General features: G+C 35.5%; 1 protein-coding gene across 14 annotated transcripts in view; it reads left to right on the forward strand.

Moving 5' to 3' along the window:
• Positions 1 to 19,133, forward strand: part of LOC129758259 (probable serine/threonine-protein kinase DDB_G0282963) — a 378,135-nt gene that overhangs the window by 274,436 nt on the left and 84,566 nt on the right. For all 14 annotated transcript variants that reach the window (XM_055756071.1, XM_055756625.1, XM_055729006.1 and 11 more), the window contains 2 exons: positions 2 to 324; positions 396 to 786. In XM_055756071.1, coding sequence (XP_055612046.1) covers positions 2 to 324; positions 396 to 786 — 714 coding nt within the window. The remainder of the gene's footprint in view (position 1; positions 325 to 395; positions 787 to 19,133) is intronic.

A 19,133-nucleotide genomic window follows, 5' to 3' on the forward strand; every position in this document is an offset into this window, starting at 1 on the left:
GTTCAAGTGGAAGTCCACTCAAGTAGCAGTGGTGCTGCCAGTGGATCGGATGAGGACCTTTCGGTGTCCTCGTCAAATTCGGGACTTGTCGAGAGAAAACCTCCGGAACTGAAACGTTCCAATAGTAAAACATCAAGCGTGGTTCAGCAGGATCATCACGACTACGAGGACATCTATCTGGTTCGGGAGGAAGCACGATACGCAACCAAGGGCACTCGAACCGGTGCCGGAAGAAGCCGATCCAGGGACAGTGGTTCCCACAGCAGGTCGGCCAGTGCCAGCTCAAACCGAAGCAACGATATCATCATGCAGTTGACCAATCAGGTAAGTTTTTTTTAATTATTTTTTTTAAATTTTGGATCGGAATTTTCAATGTTTTGTCCACCTATTTTTAGACCGTAAGCAACAAAGAGCAAATGCTGATCAACAAACGAAACAATCTCTACGAACAAAAACAACAACAGCAGCAACAGCAACAACAACAAGAAATGCAACAATCGAGCAACAAACATCGCTACGAAATGTCCGGTAGCAAAAATTACAAAACCACCAACCTGGGCAAAGCGAGCGGTGGTCATCGACCGCAAGAGCTCGGAACCATCGGAAGTCGTGGCTCAGTGATCGGAGATAATGCGTACGAGAGCGTTTGCTCCCCGGAGGATACCCACGAGCGGTCCAAATTGGCCCAACGGCACGGTAGCAGTGCATCCGGCAGCAGCGCCTCTGGCGGCAAACAGGTGAAACGCAACGGATCGATGAGCAACGGCAACAAGGCCGATAAGCAGGGTAAGTTTTCGGAAAGCTCTTACCTACTTCATTTTTCCAGAAGAAAGTTAAAGCTTTCGCTCGATGGACTTCCAACTTAAGACTGTTTCGTGCTTGAAGCTTCACGCGTATTTAAAAAAATGAAGAGTAAGAAAAAAGCTTTAATGAGTCGACTACGTCGACTTAAACTTTCTCTTTCTCAAACTTCTCTAGGCAGAGCTTTTTTTTTAGAAAGTTTATCATCCAGGGTCATTCTTTCCTCCCAAGACAAAGCTCAACATAAAACATTACCTCCTTCCCGGGAAGTTTTAATGCTCGTTGGTGTTTCCTGATGACGGTTGAATTATAGACATTTGATTGAATTGAAAAAAAATCATCAATTTCACTTAGGTATGGCTCCACAAAGATGATTTCGAATTTCAATTAGGAGGAAATGTTTCAAATGCGCATATTGGGTAATATGCGGGGATTTAACATATCTAATCAGTGCAGTTTGAGGGTAACACACATTTGATGCATGGCATGAAAAATCTAATTGTAATATAAAGTCAACAAAATTTAAAAATTCAAACAAGACCTTTATAATCGTGAAAAACCATAAAAATTTTTGTTTGAAGATTCTCTACTGTAAAAAAAAATGTTTATGGTTTTTCTTTCTTATTCATCTGAAAATCGGAAATTTAACAAATGGAAGCATCTTTAAAAAAAAATTGTAAATGATAAGATATTGGAAAAAGAGACAGGTTTTGAATGCCCATATCAGGCTGGATAAATACCTATATCAAGAAAAATAGATAAACCATTGAAACATTAAATCTACGTCCAACTCACAACTTACAGCGAAAATAGAAGAGCTTTCTACTTATCCGATAAAAATACGATATGATCAAAATATTACCATCAAATATGGCCATTAGACCGCTGCAAAAAAAAACTTTTTGCTCCCATATGTTTTTTCGATGCATTTTGGGTCACCAAGCATCAGTGTAAAATTTGAGATGATTTAGATGATTCCTGAGTTAGCGCAATGCCTTTGAATTTCGTAATGAAATTTTTATGGAAGAAGAAATTTTTGCACATTAAATCGTCCAGAAAATTAAAAAAAACTTGAAATGAAGTTGACCTTTGATTTTCGGTTTTGACTATTCTAAGCTTCATTTTTTGCTAACATGACAAGCAGCTGAACATTTCATAAAAATAAAGTTATAACCATTTCAAAATAAAAAATCAGAATCCATTGGAAAGTATTTAAAAATGGCAGACTTTGCATGCGAAAGCATCTGATAATTTCATGAAATATTTTTGCAACGGTTTTATTAATCAACAAGTTCAATAGCTATGCAATGCAATTTTTCAAGATTTTTTATTCTCATCCTACAGTTTCACAACTTTAGAATAAGAAGTCAAAAACGCTAAAATTTAAAAAAAATGAATTTTGGAAACAAAGATTTTATATAACATCAAATAACTTTTCTAGGGTACAAGTTAAGTTTATGCTTTGTTCATATGAAATGTACTGCAAGAATAGGGAAGGAATATTTTTCATCCAAAGTTATATTTTTTGGATTTTTCAGAACATCTTTAGCGATTTTTTAATGAAAACATAATGTTTTCCCATACAAATTTGCATACAAAATTAAAACTCGTTGCGCTAATTCAGGACTGGATGGATTGCTTCCAAAATGTTTATTGATATTTTTAGCAGAAAAAATAATCAAAAAAAGATATGGGAGGTGTTAAATTTAAGAAATTGAGATTTCCATAAAAAGCTCGCAGCGGTCTTATGGCCATGCATATGGCAAACCTAACTATGTTTTCATGTAAAAGAACTAGTGATAACTAAAATTTCGACAAAATTTCAGCCTTGACATATACTCAACATCCGCTTCTACTAGAGATGTACCGAATATTCGATCGGCCGAATATTCGGCGCCGAATACCGTTAAAAAACCATTAAGCCGAATATTCGACACACCGAATAGTTCAGCCAAGTATTCGACCGAATAGGCCGAATACTTATTTTTCAAATTTTATACACTAACAGACTAGTCAAATTTTTCAATTGATGTTGGATAATTTATAAAATATCCTAAATTAATGTTGAAAAAGCTACAAAATCATCAAAACTTATGGTTTCAGTAAAAGATCTTTGGTGTATCCGTGTATATATAACTTGATTATCGTTTATTCCAGATTTTTTTTCATATCCAGGCTTGTCAATAAATCCAATAAAGAATTCGAGAAAAATTAAATCTGACTGAGATATCCAGATATTATTTGAAATCTTCCGGATTTTTCCCGGGTATATTCAGATTATTTGCTAAATCAAATAAATACTCAAATTTCTCTTTGAAAATTTTTAGATTTTGCGTTCAAAACGATTTGTTAGAGTAAATTTAAATATGAACATTAATTTTTCTTTAATTCTTAGGTACGATTTTAACTGCTGCTGTGATTCAATGGAAACATTAAATTTTAAGTATTTTTTTTTCTTTTTCCTCTTGTATGTTTGAGAATAATGCCTAGATTCTGTTGAGATATGCTTTTTTACAAATTTGTCAAAAAATTGTCCAGACCCGCCCCGGTTTGGTAGAAAATATGGTATTCTTAAAGTTAAAGATCATCGTTTTTATTGGCAATTATGTAGAAGACATCAAGCTAAAAGTCGATATTTATCTGATTCAATATAAAATAAGCAATTTCAAACAGCTTGGCACCTGTTTTGTCCCAGATTTCACAAAAATCCAATTTATTTAGTGATAAACGTTCTAGAAGCGAGAATTAATCTGATGTCCTTCTAACTATTGGTAACATTTTTAAAATCAAAGAGACCTCCACCTAAAGAAGATCTGATGTTTTATACAACTGGTTAGAAATAATCGATTCAAAAACATAAGTAGTATTAAGGTGGAAGAAGTAAGAAATAGATGAAAATGTCAATTTTTAGTTTTTATTAAAAACTTACAGAATATTCGACCGAATATTTGGCCGAATATTCGTTTGGCCGAATAGTTGAAAAGGTCAATATTCGGCCGTTCGCCGAATACCACTATTCGGTACATCTCTAGTTTCTACCATTTTTAATTAAATAATATTAAAATATAGCTAGTGTAAATGAAATATAGCTTAAAACATAAATATACGCAGTTAGCCCGCCGATTTCGGAAATCGGCTATTTTGACTTCTTTTATTATAAAATAATTTTCTCAAAAACTGTAAGAGATTTTACATAAGTGGAAGATTGGTCTAACGTATACAAAACAGATGTCCGCTCATGTGCATATAGTTTTCAGACTCCTATCTATTGGAGTATGGGAGAAAATGAGTACTTTCCTTAATACGCGCATTAGACTGCCCCAAATTTGTATGAGAAATTTTAAGCTTGTGAAATGTTATGCGCTGCAGGCTTAAATTGATCCTAGGCCTAGTACAAGGTCTCATGCCAAATTTGGGCCAGATCGGATCACGGGAAAAGGTCGCTCAACGAGCCCAAAGTTTGTATAAGATTTTGAGACATTTTGTTCAGGAGTAACATGAAAATCTAGTTTTTCATGAATAAGTTTGGTCCCCGATTTCTTTTTAAAACAGTTTTTCTTAAAGCCGTTACGTAATACAAAAAGGGGGGTTACGAAAGTTGTAACAACATGTGACAGAGGGGGGTCAATTTTTCCAAATTTTACGTGACATCATAAATGGACGGCCCCCAAGGTTGCTGAAATCACAGAAAACTGAGTAGTTTCACAGAATTTAGAGCGCGTTTCAATCACTGAATCTGTGTCAAAAAAATCGGAGCCTACGCCTTGATGATCGGCCGTCTGGAGCGCCGCTTTGGTGGCCCTATTGGAGCCATCGTCTCGGTGATCGGCCGTTCTACGGCACTGCAGGTACTGCTTCGATTGTCAACTGCCCTGTGCCTGGGATGGCGATGGCACTATGGGAGCCTGCCCTTCACAAGGGGCGCCGATTGGATGGCACTATTGGTGCCTCTGCTTCGATAGTCAGCCGCCCTTTGCTTTGCCTCTGCTTTGCCCTTAGGACACCCTTCGCTAAGGGCGCCGATTGAATGGTACTAAAGCATGGATCACTACAAATCTGGACGCATTAAAAGAGGTCTATCTCGGAGCTATGTAAACGAAATAAAAATGTGTTGTGCTCAAATTGTAGGGTTTTTACTGCACTTTTAAGGAAAAATAATTAAAAAAATTATGCCGATGTTGTTTTGATGAAATTTCGTACTTTTCCTCGAGAACCACTCATCCAAGTTTGGATATCCTATTCACTGACCTCAGCGGCCATTCACTGCCCTCAGCGGGCATTTTGTTCCACAATCGACAAAATCCACCAGTTGGCCCGATACCATTGTAGTACCTCTTCGCTGTAGTGGCAGCTAGCTAAATCTAGCAAAAACTTTACTGGTTCTTTGTGAGATCTAACAAAAGGAAAAAAAAACTTTTTTAAGGCACTCCTCCTTGTACAAGGCACTACTCCTTGAACTTGATGGGGACATCACTCCGACCAGTGGCTTTGTAAAATTTTTGGTCAGTAAGCCTCCTCAAATCAGATTTCGCGATTTTTAAACCAGACCACATCGGGTTTTTGAACGTGGGTGTCCAAAATTAATTTTCGTCTCGCGGCTTCTATCACGTGTAACTTTTTTGGAACAAAACAAATCGTAATGAAATTTTCAGCACTGATAGAGGAAACATTTCTGAACAAAGTACTGTCAAAAAATTCCAGATCCGACAACTAGGAGCGCTATGGTATAATAAACAGTGCGTCCAGATTTCTGATGATCAATGCTTTGTTGGTACCTGTGCTTTGCTTTTCGGCCGCCGTACGCCTGGGGCGCTGATTGGATGGCACTATTGGTTCCTCTACCTTCGGTCGTCAGTCGCCCTTCGCCATGGGCCCCAATTGAATGGCACTATTGGTGCCTTTGCTTTGTATTTCAGTCGCCCTACGCCTGTAGCGCCTCATGAGGACTACCAAGGGGCTGCTGCTTTTCCTCTCGGCGCACACAGGGGAAAACGATGTGAAAAGCTGATCAAAATTGTTTACGCCAAAACGGAGCGTTTTAGACCCATAGTGTCTTCAGGACATTTTACCTACATTCAAAGTACTTTAAAATGAACTTTTGATAAAAATGATTAAATCACCTAGCAGTGAGATAGAAAATTTTTTTTTGTAGTTTTCATTTTAGAGCACTTATGTCTTTGGCAAGTTTTTAAAAATGTAGCAATTTTGTTGAAGACGTCAACATCGTAGAAGCCAACCCAAAAAAGTTAGAAGGGTTCAAAATAAAAAAATATTTTTTTATCAAAATTTTCAGTATTCTAACGATATCTTTTCAGGCCGAGCTTATTCAAGCAAGATATGTTTGAAAGAGTTTTGAGTCACTTAAAATCAAACAGTTTTGTCGAACACACTTAATAAAAATATTCAGACTGAAACGAGTTAGATAGGAAAAACTAAGAAAAAATAGCTGTTTTCGAACACTTGTATCTCTCTAGTTTGGTTGAGTTCGGTTCATTTTTTGGTCGCATTAGAATCAAGCAGGTTTCAACGTTGTAAAAACATGGAGTTTACAATGTGAAGTTGTTTATTTTGTAGCTTTATAAATGATTAAAGTTAGCTATTTTCAAGGAATCTAGAGAATTTTTTTTTGCACCCGAAAAACAAACTCGTCAAGTCTATTGAATTTTAAGCGAAAAGATAGACGATAATGTTCGTTAATGGAGGCTTAGGCACGTCGTACGCGAACAAGAGAATGATTTGGCTAAAGTTTCACCAAAATAAAAACAGTTGCTAATTGTCAGTTTGAATAAACTTCGAATTTATCCTGTAGATTCCTTGAAAATAGTTAACTTCAATCATTTATAAAGCTACAAAATAAACAACTTAACATTGTAAACTTCATGTTTTTACAACGTTGAAACCTGCCTGATTCTAATGCAACCAAAAAATGAACCGAACTCAACCGAACTAGAGAGATACAAGTGTTCGAAAACAGCTATTTTTCTTAGTTTTTCCGATCTAACTCGTTCCAGTCTGAATATTTTTATTAAGTGTATTCGACAAAACAGTTTGATTTTAAGTGACTCAAAACTCTTTGAAACATATCTTGCTTGAATAAGCTCGGCCTGAAAAGATATCGTTAAAATACTGAAAATTTTGATAAAAAAATATTTTTTTATTTTGAACCCTTCTAACTTTTTTGGGTTGGCTTCTACGATGTTGACGTCTTCAACAAAATTGCTACATTTTTTACAATCTAAAAACTTGCCAAAGACATAAGTGCTCTAAAATGAAAAATTCAAAAAATAATTTAGGTAAAATGTCCTGAAGACACTATGGGTCTAAAACGCTCCGTTTTGGCGTAAACAATCTTGATCAGCTTTTCACATCGTTTTCCCCTGTGTGCGGCGGTTCGGTTCGCGTGCGAATGCCAAAATGACGCTCAGGAGAGATTATTGGTTTAATCTTGGATACAGTTCGTACGACTTACGCCACGTGGGCTCTTTCTGTTTATATTTTCTTCTCCCGAATACCGGTTGACTGGATTTTTCCGAGGTACCGGTATTGCCAGCCTTCTTCCCGTCGGCTTGTCTGAGACACGATCAGGAGTTTCTGCCCAATGGGGGGAAATTGTTAGCGAGAGATGGTCGGTACACTGGCTTTTTTCCGGCAATCTCTGCAGCACGCGGTTACCAACTGCTTCCCCACGATCCTGGAGGCACCTTTCCGCCCGTTGACCCCGGGACTTTGTCGCAAAATGGCGGATCTGTTCCGCATCGTCGGTTTGACAGTTTCGTTACACGTTGCGTTTGCTTCCAAATCGAATACAGAATTACGCTCGTAATGAACCAAGCTATAGAATGATGGCGCTTTACAACGCACATGCTAATGTAATCAAACTGACTATGCCCAGAGAACAAGTAAAAAATAGTCTTAAGATGTTTTTATCATAGATGTGTTGTAACTAGTTAGGATGAAATGCTGAAGCCTAGAATCTGATAAATAAATAAATAAATTAAAAAAAAGACTCAGTTCTAGACACGTCTAATATTTTCCTTCGGAACACATTTCTCGAAACTTCAAAATCGAAATGTGCAGAAAAACGATTGAAAGTTTTCAAGATTCCGACAAATGCGCTGTTGGCCCCATAATTGTTCAGACGAATGGAAACGTAGAGCTGCAAATGCTGGTTTCTTAATCCTCAGGGTCGTACACGGGATGGCCTCCAGCAGTGTGGGAGAGTCTATTCTCGATGTCAGCAGGTCAGCCACAACCAGAGCTCGAGTAGCGTTCCTACGAACTTGAAGCGTATCCAAGTCTATGAGGCGGCAACGATTTTCGTAGCTTGGCAGACGAAACGAATCGTGCCAATTCAAGTGACGTAGGGTATAGCGCAGGAAGCCTCGATTCGTTCAGCTCCGTTCTGATAGACGGGGCACCAGACAGCTGATGCGTACTCGAGAATGGAACGAACTATGCAGCAATAAACACTTTTAAGGCAGTACACGTCTTTGAAGTCTTTGGCCATGCGAAACAGGAATCCAAGGTTTCTAGAAGCTTTGTCAACAACATAGTTCGTGTGAGTCTTGAACTCCAGCCGTTGATCGAGGATAACTCCTAGATCGTTGATGTGTTCTACTCGGGTGATGGATTCGCTTCCAAGGATGTACACCGCACGAAGAATGTGCCGCTTACGGGAAAATGATATAACCGAGCATTTGCTGCGGTTCAATCTTATCAGTGGTTCAATGGCAGGCAGTTAATGTCGCACCAGTGAGCAAATACGGAAAATTGTTGCTGTAAAAAGTCAATGTCGTCTTGGTTGTTTATGGCGTGAAAAAGTTTCAGGTCATCAGCATAAGCAAGTTTTGTGCCTTCAAGGAGCGAGAGTGAGTCATTGAAGTAAATTACGAAAATTATCGGTCCTAAATGGCTTCCTTGGGGTACTCCTGAGGGGGCAGGGAATTGCCTGGAAAAGGATTCACCAGTTCGAACGGATAGTTTCCGCCCCGTTAGATAACTCCGGAATCAATCCAGTAGAGATCCACAGAATCCTAAGCGTCCGAGCTTTGCGATTGCAATATGTTAATTTTGTCGAACGCAACTGAGAGATCAGTGTAAATGGCGTCAGTTTGGATCTTCCTGGCAAAGCAGCCTTGAACGAAATATGTGAAGCTCAGTAAATTGGTAGTTTTGGATCGTTCAGGCATGAATCCATGCTGGTCGTTGGAAATGTGAGGCTTACAAAACGAGAAAACAGGATCCATAACGACCAGTTCAAAGAGTTTGGATATCGCGCATAGAGCTGATATCCCACGGTAGTTGCTAACATCTCTCTTGTCCCCTTTTTTATGGACAGGAAACATATGAGCTTCCTACCACAGTGCGGGAAAAATCGCGTTTTTCAGCGATGATTAAAAATATATTTGATGGGAGTCAGCAGAAGTGGCATATTTAAAACGCTTAAAAAAAGTTGCTGGTATACCGTCCGGGCCCTTAGAGGAAGAATTGTTCAACTTTACTGTCGCTTTCAAGATGGCTGCATCTTCAATTAGGAATCCATTCAAAGATGAACCTAGGCGTAAAACATTCCGGACAGCCCTGGCTAGTTGCTCTGAAGAAATGCCCTCGGTGGTAAAAACGCTTGAGAATTTCCCGGCGAAGAGCTCACAAATTTCGGGGTCGGAAGCAACTGTGTTGTTGTCCAAAAACGTGTGGGACAGGAGCCCTGTTTTTTTTCCGCTGATTTTTTAAGTGCTTTCAAAATTTTTTCGGGCTGGTCTTGAAGTTTTGCTGGAGCCGAATAAGATAACTCTGGTAGCAGCGCTTACTGGTCTTTTTATATGTCGTGTTAGTTTGCAGTATTCGTTCTGAGCGTAGAGTGACTTGTGCTTGTTAAAGTTACGAAGGGCACGTTTTTGAGCTGTCTTCAGTTGCCGCAGTTCTTTAGTGACCCACGGATTCCGTAGATCTAAGCCTTCTTACGCGTTAAAAAGGCGTGCAGATCCTTGTGTTGATACTTTCAAAAACTTTCCAAGATAATAAAAGAATTTAACACATGATATTTTCAATTTAGATTGGCAGCCAAATGGGTCAGGTTGAATTACGAAATCCGACCATACATATTTTGTGAATTAGCCCATAAAACTGACCTGTGCAGAATTTCAGCTCATTCGGATTCGATGTAGGGGTGCCTCAAAGCGCTCAAAGTTTCGTTTTTTGATCTTCAAAAATCACCTAAGGTGCCTCAGCACAGCATACATAGTACATTCTGTGGGTTCGTGATTTTAGCATTTGTAAGATGCTAGCCATCATATTCTCGAAAGATGTACGCTTAGAGTTGAGAAAAAGGAACCTTTTAGAGGAAATATCAAGTTTCATTGAGATCCTGCATGCGTTTCAATTCGTTTTTTTTTCTAGAAAAAAAAGGAAATTTCAATTTTGATGCCAAATGCCTTGAAAATAAATGAAACGTCCAATTCTGGTATTATCTCCAAACAAAAATTTGGTAAAAAGCCAATTTGCTAGTTTTCCAATCGGCTAAGTCCTAGGAATTCGATTTATGGCCAAAAATGTGTTGGAGATAATACCAAATCTCGACGGTTTATGCATTTTAAGTCATTTGAAATTAAAATATAAATTTTGATTTTCTGGTTTCCATTGGTCCCCCATTTGGTGATTTTTGGCAAAGAAGTTTTGAAAAAATATTGATTTTAAAAATTAGTAGTTGGTTTTTATTTTATTATTTTCTCTAATTGATGTTTAGACCTAACGTTGTCTTTGTCTAAGTTAACGTTCTGAATTGAATCCCTAGCCATTGTTCATCAGAAACGGTTAAGTTTTTTAGCAGACAACGCTACGAGCTACGAGTAGTCCTAATTGGCAACCACCCAATACATTATGATCTGCTGTTCATAATCAAGTTTAACTCCACAGCGGAAAATTGTCCCTAAATTGGGCCAATTCATAAGTTTTGTGTTACCACCAATTTATGACTCCCTGTTATATTATCCGTTTGAATTTGTGCCACCCAAAATATGAGCCTAAATTGTAACTTTACACCAGCTGATATGTTTAATAGGTTTCGTTTGATGTTCCATAAACGGTAATAAATGCTCAGTTTCATTTTTTTTTCAATCCCAAAGAAAAGTACACCAATTCGACTCAAACAGAGCGGCAATTGTTTGGCTTGATTGATAACTTTATTGATTCCGCACTTCTTCTTTCCACAATCACCTCAACGATGTTTCGGTTTGGTTGGAAGAAGGTTTTTATTTCAGGGGGAACGATGCCGCAAGATGCGTCCATTTTATCATAGGCCCAGTGACCGACATTTGGTCGGATCGTCTCGAATGAAGCTTGATTTATCGTCTCAACGACGAGTTCTTTGTTTTTGTTTTTCAACTTGTACCATGGGAATTTTATTTCATCTTGCCTGAGACAGCTTCTCGTAGCAATGCGGAATCATAAATTTTTTAATTTCCTTCACTTGTTCTCCGCTAATTGATTAAGCGTTGACGGGGAGCCGAAAATAAGAAGGTGAGAATTTTATTTCGATTGGTTTAGGCGATTGGGTTGCGAAATTATGCTGCAGCTGGTAGAAATAAGGAACGAAAAGTTTTCCCGCCAAATTCGTCAATTTAATTGTGCGAAATTCGTTGATCGGCTCTTAACAGTCTTTCAGCAGTAATTGAACAACTTCGCACATTATTCATTCTTATTCAATAACGTTCAATGCTAAGCAGATAAAGATAACAATCCATTATAGTTTCCATTTTAGAAAATTGCAACAGACTGAGACATTTAAGATTAAGTAATATTCTTTCCACAACAAGTTCTCATTCGGACTTTTAGGTATAGAGCTTTGTTACAATAAATAGCATTAACACATGACAAAAATACTGAAATACTTAACATAGAGATTTCGAAGATTAACATGAAAAACTTAAATCCTCTTGAAATACAATAATGAGTGATATTTTGATTCAAGAACTCAAATATCGTTCAATATATCTATATTAGGGTGGCAGACAAATGGGTCATGTCAAATTTCGCAAACCGATCATATACATTTTGTAAATTGGCGTAAAAAACTGGCCTGTGCAAAATTTCAGCTTAATCAGACGTGATTTAGAGGAATCTCAAAGCGCTAAAAGTTTCGGTTGTTTGACTCTCAAAAATAACAAATGGTTTTGCATGAAACGTCAAGATCTGGTGTTACCACGACAAAAAAATTTTTTGACAAAAGTCGAATTCCTGGGACTTTGGTTTTCCGAAAAACGTTCAAGCCCCAAAAAGTCTACTTTTGACCAAATTTTTTTTTAGATGAAACCAGGTCTCGACCTTTTTGTTTATTTCTAATTCATTTGGCAACAAAATTAAATTCTCGATTTTCCCCATTCCCCCCCCCCCCCCATCCCCACTCCCTTTATGGGATTTTTAAAATTTTGAAGTCGATTTTTGTCAAAAAATGTTTTTCAAGAACCAGATTTCGACGTATTATGCGTTTTTAAGTCAATCAAAATTCCGATTTTAAAGATTTCCTTGAGTCCTTTTTTTGGTGATTTTTGAGGTTAAAAAAACCAAAAATTTGAGCGCTTAGAGGCACCCCTAAAACAAGTCCGATTAAGCTGAAATTTTGCACTAGTCAGTTTTTTGAGCCAATCTTAAAAATGAATATCGTCGGTTTGCAAAATTCGACCATGAAATTTCCCAATACAGCCATTGCCATCCTAATCTATGTACAGTACCGTTCATAATTGTATACAAATTGGAAGCAAGCGCACTGTCACTTTGACTTTGAACTTCCATAAATTTTTATTCTGATGATATTTTTTGATAAAATTTTTTGCGTTAGATAGATCAACTATCACACTGTTATAACACAAAATTTTAGCTTTCTGGAGTTTGTGTGGCCGAAGAAAGAGGAATTTTACGAAAATCGGACTTTTTGGACATTTTTCTTCAAATTGCAATATCTCTGAAACTACGCTACATTTTTTATTGAAATTTTTCACAGTGATTGTTGAAATATGAAGCTAGCATGTCTGAAGTTTTCAAAAAGTTCTATCGATGAGATCAAAAGTTACGCGAGAGGTGCAATATTTCAGGCATGAACCTTGAAATGCGATTTCTATAGAATTGCTTCCAATTTCTATACAATTATGAACGGTACTGTATATATATTTTTATGAAAATAATAATAAGTGACTTTTCACGTGGGTTGAATTACAAAACCAGTATTATTCCAAGAAATATTTTGAAGATTTGAAAAATAAACTAGATATCATAGAATATTAAAAGTATCTTAATTTTCGAGTTCGCTTAAAGCTTAACACAAATCAAGCCTACAAATTCGATTCTTATACAAACTCACTGCTTAAAATCTGTGTTCGGATTGATGTTTGGGTTTCATTTTTCAAATATTCCCAAAATTTTTTTAATTAACAGATCCAGCTAGATTAAGATTGTCATAATTTTTTCAGCACGTTTCATTCCGGGCAAATTTTTGTCGGAACCTAGAAATTACTCACCAAGAATATAGAAAAAAAAATTAAATAATCACAATTTTTCATCGAAACTCATCGACAGATTTAAAGGCTTCCAAAAAACTTTTCATAATTATTTTTGTGGAACTTGCTCATTAAATTTGGTTTGAGAGATAAAAAAAAAAAAAATTGCAGCACAATTTATTTTTGTTCCATTTTTCAAATAAAGTGAAAGCTTTTCTCAATGAAATTCGAGCAACCGGGCCTGGCTGGACTGTTCCCCAATTTTGTATTAAATATCCGGACAAATCCAAATAAAACCGGGCAATCTGACAACCTTTAGCTAGATAGATATCGATTGAATTAATTTTTAATTCCATTCAAGACCGTACGAACGAAATTTACACTTTAAGACAAATGCATAAAACAGTGTTTTTTTGAAATTTCATTACTAAACCTCTTCTTTGCTTAACTTGCTCCTTCTAAACTTAACCAACCTTCATCTGAATCTGCCTTCCTTTTTTATGTTCCTTACATTGTACTATCCTGTTTCAAAGATTATATTTCTTTTTTACGATATTTAAACTTCTTCCATTATCGGTAATATTCATTACTGGTTCAAAATTCATTATTATGAGCTGATAGATAACCTTAAATTTATGTATCTATACCTACTATATTCTTAAATCGAGCTTACCAGTTTTATTTTGAGCTCAGAATATGGTATCTTTCGGTTTAAGTTTGTTAATGGTAAAATAACTATATTTTTACAGGTAAACTAACAATGTGCGATTTAATGATTCAGTTAGCCATATTTTTTGTAATAAATTTAAAATTTACTCATTGCGTGTTAGATGATAATATGCGCCCAAAATACAATCTTCAAAGCGCGTTTTCCGATCGCAGAGGAAGGAGAGATTTATGAGTCACTTTTTCGTTTTCTTATTGGGTACAGTCCACTTACCTAGATTGCACGCTGCGGCAAGAATGTATGTATTTCTTATAAATTTATCTATTTTTGTACCAAATAATGCTATCAATTTGATTTAATTTTGATTTTGCTTGAAATATAGGATAGCTTATTGATACCTAGTTTAGGTATCGCCGACAACTTACTACTCATTTTCATCATTTTTACGAAAAGAACTTAAAACCTCATTAACACCTTATTTTGCCATCGTTTTGCTATCGGAGCTTTATATTGGTCTTGGTTTGCCATCATATTACAACAAATTGATACTTAAATAAAACCTAATTTTGGTATCGGGAAAAATATCATACCAAATATGGCTATCATTTTGGCATTGATAGCTGATTTTGGCTATCGCTTCAGGCATCAAAGTCTGTTCGGTCCCCTATACTAAGATTAGTAGACTGAGGTTCGTTAAATTATACAAAATTTCAAAAACTGCGGTCATAGAAAGGTAAAGCATAACTTCTTCAACTATCCTCTGATTTTGATTTAAATTAACATGTTAGGACCATAGAAAATAAGATTTTTTTAAATAAATATTACCAACGAGTCTAAATCTGTCAATGAAACAAAAAATTCTCCAAATAATGCGACAATCAACAATGTTTTTTTCTTCAAATTTCTCATTTGGAGCATAATTCAAAAACTGTTCTGCTGGAATTTTTTGTAATATCATTTTTGATTCAGCGCCCGATATCACATTCCAAGTGCTCTTCAGATTACGTAGTCCACAAATGCTGTAAACTGGTGGAATTATTAGGATGACGATTTCAAATTTTCAACATATTTGTTGAGTAAAATCACAAACTATGTACACACTCGCAGTCACTTTTTGTGTTGGCAAAACGGATACGGCCCGAATTTTCAAGAGCTAGAGCCTCAGGATTATCGTGGACAAAAAAAAAGTTGAACAAAAAATTGAATCTCGTGTGAGCGTTATTTTCAATAATCCCAGATAGTGCTGTAAAACTCCTGTGTGCACAACCGTATTTTGTCTTTTATTGAAGATAAAATTTATTTTTAAGACACTATGTAGGTATATATGTATGTTGGTATGAGATGCTAATCAAGAACAAAGTTTGAATGCAGAGGTGCCAATGTTTCTGATTTTTCCGGGTTACTTTCTTACAAAATGAATGTTATTTTACATACATTCTGAAAATTGTTTTATAACCCTCCAAAGCAGGGGAGAGTAACCTTTTAAACGAACTTACACTTACAATTTCAATCCTTTTCGCAAGGCCGCACAAAAAAAAACTTTTTTGCAGAACTTTATTTTTCTTCACTGGAAGAGATATTGGAATAAAACATAATTTTATTTAAAACTAGTACATATTTTTGACATAATTGATTTAAAAAAAAACAGAAATTATCAAACGAATTTATGTGTTATTGAAATTAAATCTTCAAGGTTCATTATTTGCCGTTTTTAAATACAAGTCGGATAAGATCATTTTACCTAAGACAGTGATTTTTTTTAAATAATTCAAATTGTTCAATGAGTTTGAATTTTTTTTCCTAGATTCGATTTTCCGTTCATGGACATCACTTGTTCAACATTTTTTCACATAAAAGTGGGAATGTTTTAGGCATTTCTACGATAAATAAAAACGTTTGATGAGGTTTCTGAAAAAAAAATTCTTTTCCAATTATTCCATCCATTAGAAGGTTATACCAAAGCAATAACTAAAACTGTTTGAAATTGCTCTTTCCAGCGATTGACTTTAAATCGTTATAGAATAGCAACTCATTGGTAAAAGTTATTTTTTCGTGAAGTTTTTCCACAATTTAAATTTGACCGCAAGATCCTTCTTTCCTACAGATGATGAAAAACATATTTTTCCACTTGAAGTTTCGTATACGATCATTGAAGTGATGAGCTAAATTTCGTTAATCATAGTAAAATCTAGAATGTCAAAATTTTTCAAACAAATTTCTTCAAAGAATCGTTAAAGGTTGCAGTTTTATAACTGTTCTTGGAAATTTGTGCAGATCATCCCTAAACCGCTCTTGAGTGTCAATTTGACACTATTGGGAGTTTGACAGCTTGTAATTTTTTTTTCGAGTGCATCAAAATAAAACAATTTCTTCAGGAACCCTCAACGAATTCTTGAAATTCTAATGGACGCACCCAGTAAGGTTGACGTAATTTGGCACATTTCCGCATTTTTAAACTCTCAAAACACGAAACACAGAATTTTTGGCAAATTTTCAAAGGTAGCTGTTTTTCAAACTTTTGGTCAATTTGTAGTTTTTTTTCAGATTTCCTTGCATTAAAATTCAATCTTGTAATGGATTTTGAGTATATAAACTCAAGATTTTATCACAGAGGTTTTGTTTTTACACCACTAGAATCGGTTTGAAAATGGCTTTCTGGTGAATATAATCTTAATGCGAAAATCTTGAGTTGTTATACTCAAAATCCAGTGCAAAATTGAATTTAAGTGCAATAGATTCTGAGAAATTGACAAAAACAGCTAGTTTTGAAAACTTGTCTAACATTCTGTGTTTCGTATTCAGAAAACTGCCAAATGCCAAATGTACCAAATTATGTCAATTTTTTTTTCAATTTTTTTTTCAAAATTTATCTGGTGTGACTTCAACAATTTTGAAGATTCGTTGATTGAAAAGAACGGGTTTTACAACTCTTTTTTCATATTTTCAGATCATGATCATTAAAAATTTCAAAAAAATATATCATTATGTGCAACATACAGCATTGAACTTTAGTTTTTTTGGATCCTAAATAAGTTTTTTTTTATCGTTCCATAGCTGATCTACATTTTTTTCCAAAGTATGTTTTTATCCTTTTTTTTTCTTAGTCTTTGAATAACGGAAAACTGAAGTGTTGTAGCTGAATACTGTCTGGGAAACAAATTTGAGTTACATCACGAGGTTTCCAAAACTATAAATTTTATTTTATTAAAAAATTCAGGAACGGATGAGAGTTAAATCAAGATACTCCTCCTAGGATAAGATTTTTAACGCTGAGAATTGAATGCAAGTTGTCATTGTTAAAGTCAATTTACAATTTCAAGGAAAATGTTTAAATTAGTTGATTTCTGCTTTTGATTTTTTGATAAAATTTATGGAAAAAGTGTTACAGAAAACTGATACAGAAGTTTTGGCTAAATAACAGAATGACAAATATTGTTCTGTCAAGAACTCATAATTTTTTTTTCTTTATTTTAAGAGACTTTCAGCCAACTCAGAATTACTTTTTCGGCAAGTTTGAAGCTGCGTCGTGTCGATAAGAAACCTAAAATTGCTCATCAAAACTGCTTATCTAAATGGTGATAGTCATATCTGTGAATAATCAAGAAAATGATTCTATTTTTTCCAGTATTCGAGAGCCAATTAAATAAGTGTTTTTAGCCCATTTGATAAAATTCTATAAATTTCAAAAAATAATATGCTGAGCCTATTTGGCATACAACATTATCTTTGACCGAAATAAAAAAAACACTATATTGGAAATACCTGTTCTCGTCTATACTTTTCTGATTGTTAATTTGCTATTGCCTACCTGTTTTTTAAATGGATTTTGGATTCAAAAGTAGTTTATAAAAATAAGTTATAATGTATTTTTAAGGATAAACCTCAAATGATAGGGAAGAGTGAAGATACTTGATCCCTGGGGATTAGACTGCACCAAATTTGTATGGGAAATTCAAAACCTGTGAAATGTTATGTGCTGCAGGCTGAAATTGATCCCAGGCCTAGTGCAAGATCTCATGCCAAATTTGGGCCAGATCGGATCACGGGAAGGGGTCGCTCAACGAGCCTGAAGTTTGTATGGGATTTCGAGACATTTTGTTCGGGAGAAACATGAAAAACCAGTTTTTCATCAATAACTTTGGTTCCCGTCGGCCGATTTCTTTCAAAAACGGGTTTTCTTAGAGCCTAAATTATGAACAATATTTCATCCGAAGACTGCATTTCAATTAGAGTTAAGATAAGAAAGTTATTAAGCTTCGAAAATGGGCTAACTTTTTTAAGGATGGTATTCATCACTGTTAATGAGTCGAGGCGGTCGAACATATTGACGCCTCATTAACAGTGATGAATACCACCGTTAAAAAAGTTACCCCATTTTAGAAGCTAAATAACTTTTTTATCTTAACTCTTATCGAAATGCAGTCTTCGGATGAAATATTGTTCATAATTTAGGCTTTAAGAAAACCCGTTTTTGAATGAAATCGGCTGACGGGAACCAAAGTTATTGATGAAAAACTGGTTTTTCATGTTTCTCCCGAACAAAATGTCTCGAAATCCCATACAAACTTCAGGCTCGTTGAGCGACCCCTTCCCGTGATCCGATCTGACCCAAATTTGGCATGAGATCTTGTACTAGGCCTAGGATCAATTTTAGCCTGCAGCGTATAACTTTTTTAAAAGTCGGGTCATTTGGGGCACTCTACTGGGGATGCTTGATCCCTTCGCTATATCTCGAAACAGGAATGTCTTACAAATATCAAATGTTCTAGAAAAATGTGACAAATAGAATAAAACAACCATGCTGTTACTTCAACGAATTTTGAAAATTTGAATTTTCGAGTTATTGAACTTTGTTTGAAAAATTCAAAAAATTGTGATTTTAAGATCACTTGAAAATGTTTCTCACATGAAAAATTATAATAAAAATATTCATTCCAATATGCCAATCGTTAGAGTATTATATGAACTTTATAATGTCATATTTTCATAGCAATAGTAAACTCTCATTTTTTTAAGAAGAAGTTTTCCAAAATGTATGTTATAGGTATGATTGATCCCTAGAGTCCTAACCAGGCCCGTGCGAAGGACCCGTCCATGGGGGGGAGGGGGGGGGGGGTTTCGAAATTCGAATTCAGCAAAAAATAATAACAATACCAAAATTAAACAATAAAGTA

This window comes from Uranotaenia lowii, chromosome 1 (assembly GCF_029784155.1).
Source record: "Uranotaenia lowii strain MFRU-FL chromosome 1, ASM2978415v1, whole genome shotgun sequence".
NCBI lineage: Eukaryota > Metazoa > Arthropoda > Insecta > Diptera > Culicidae > Uranotaenia > Uranotaenia lowii.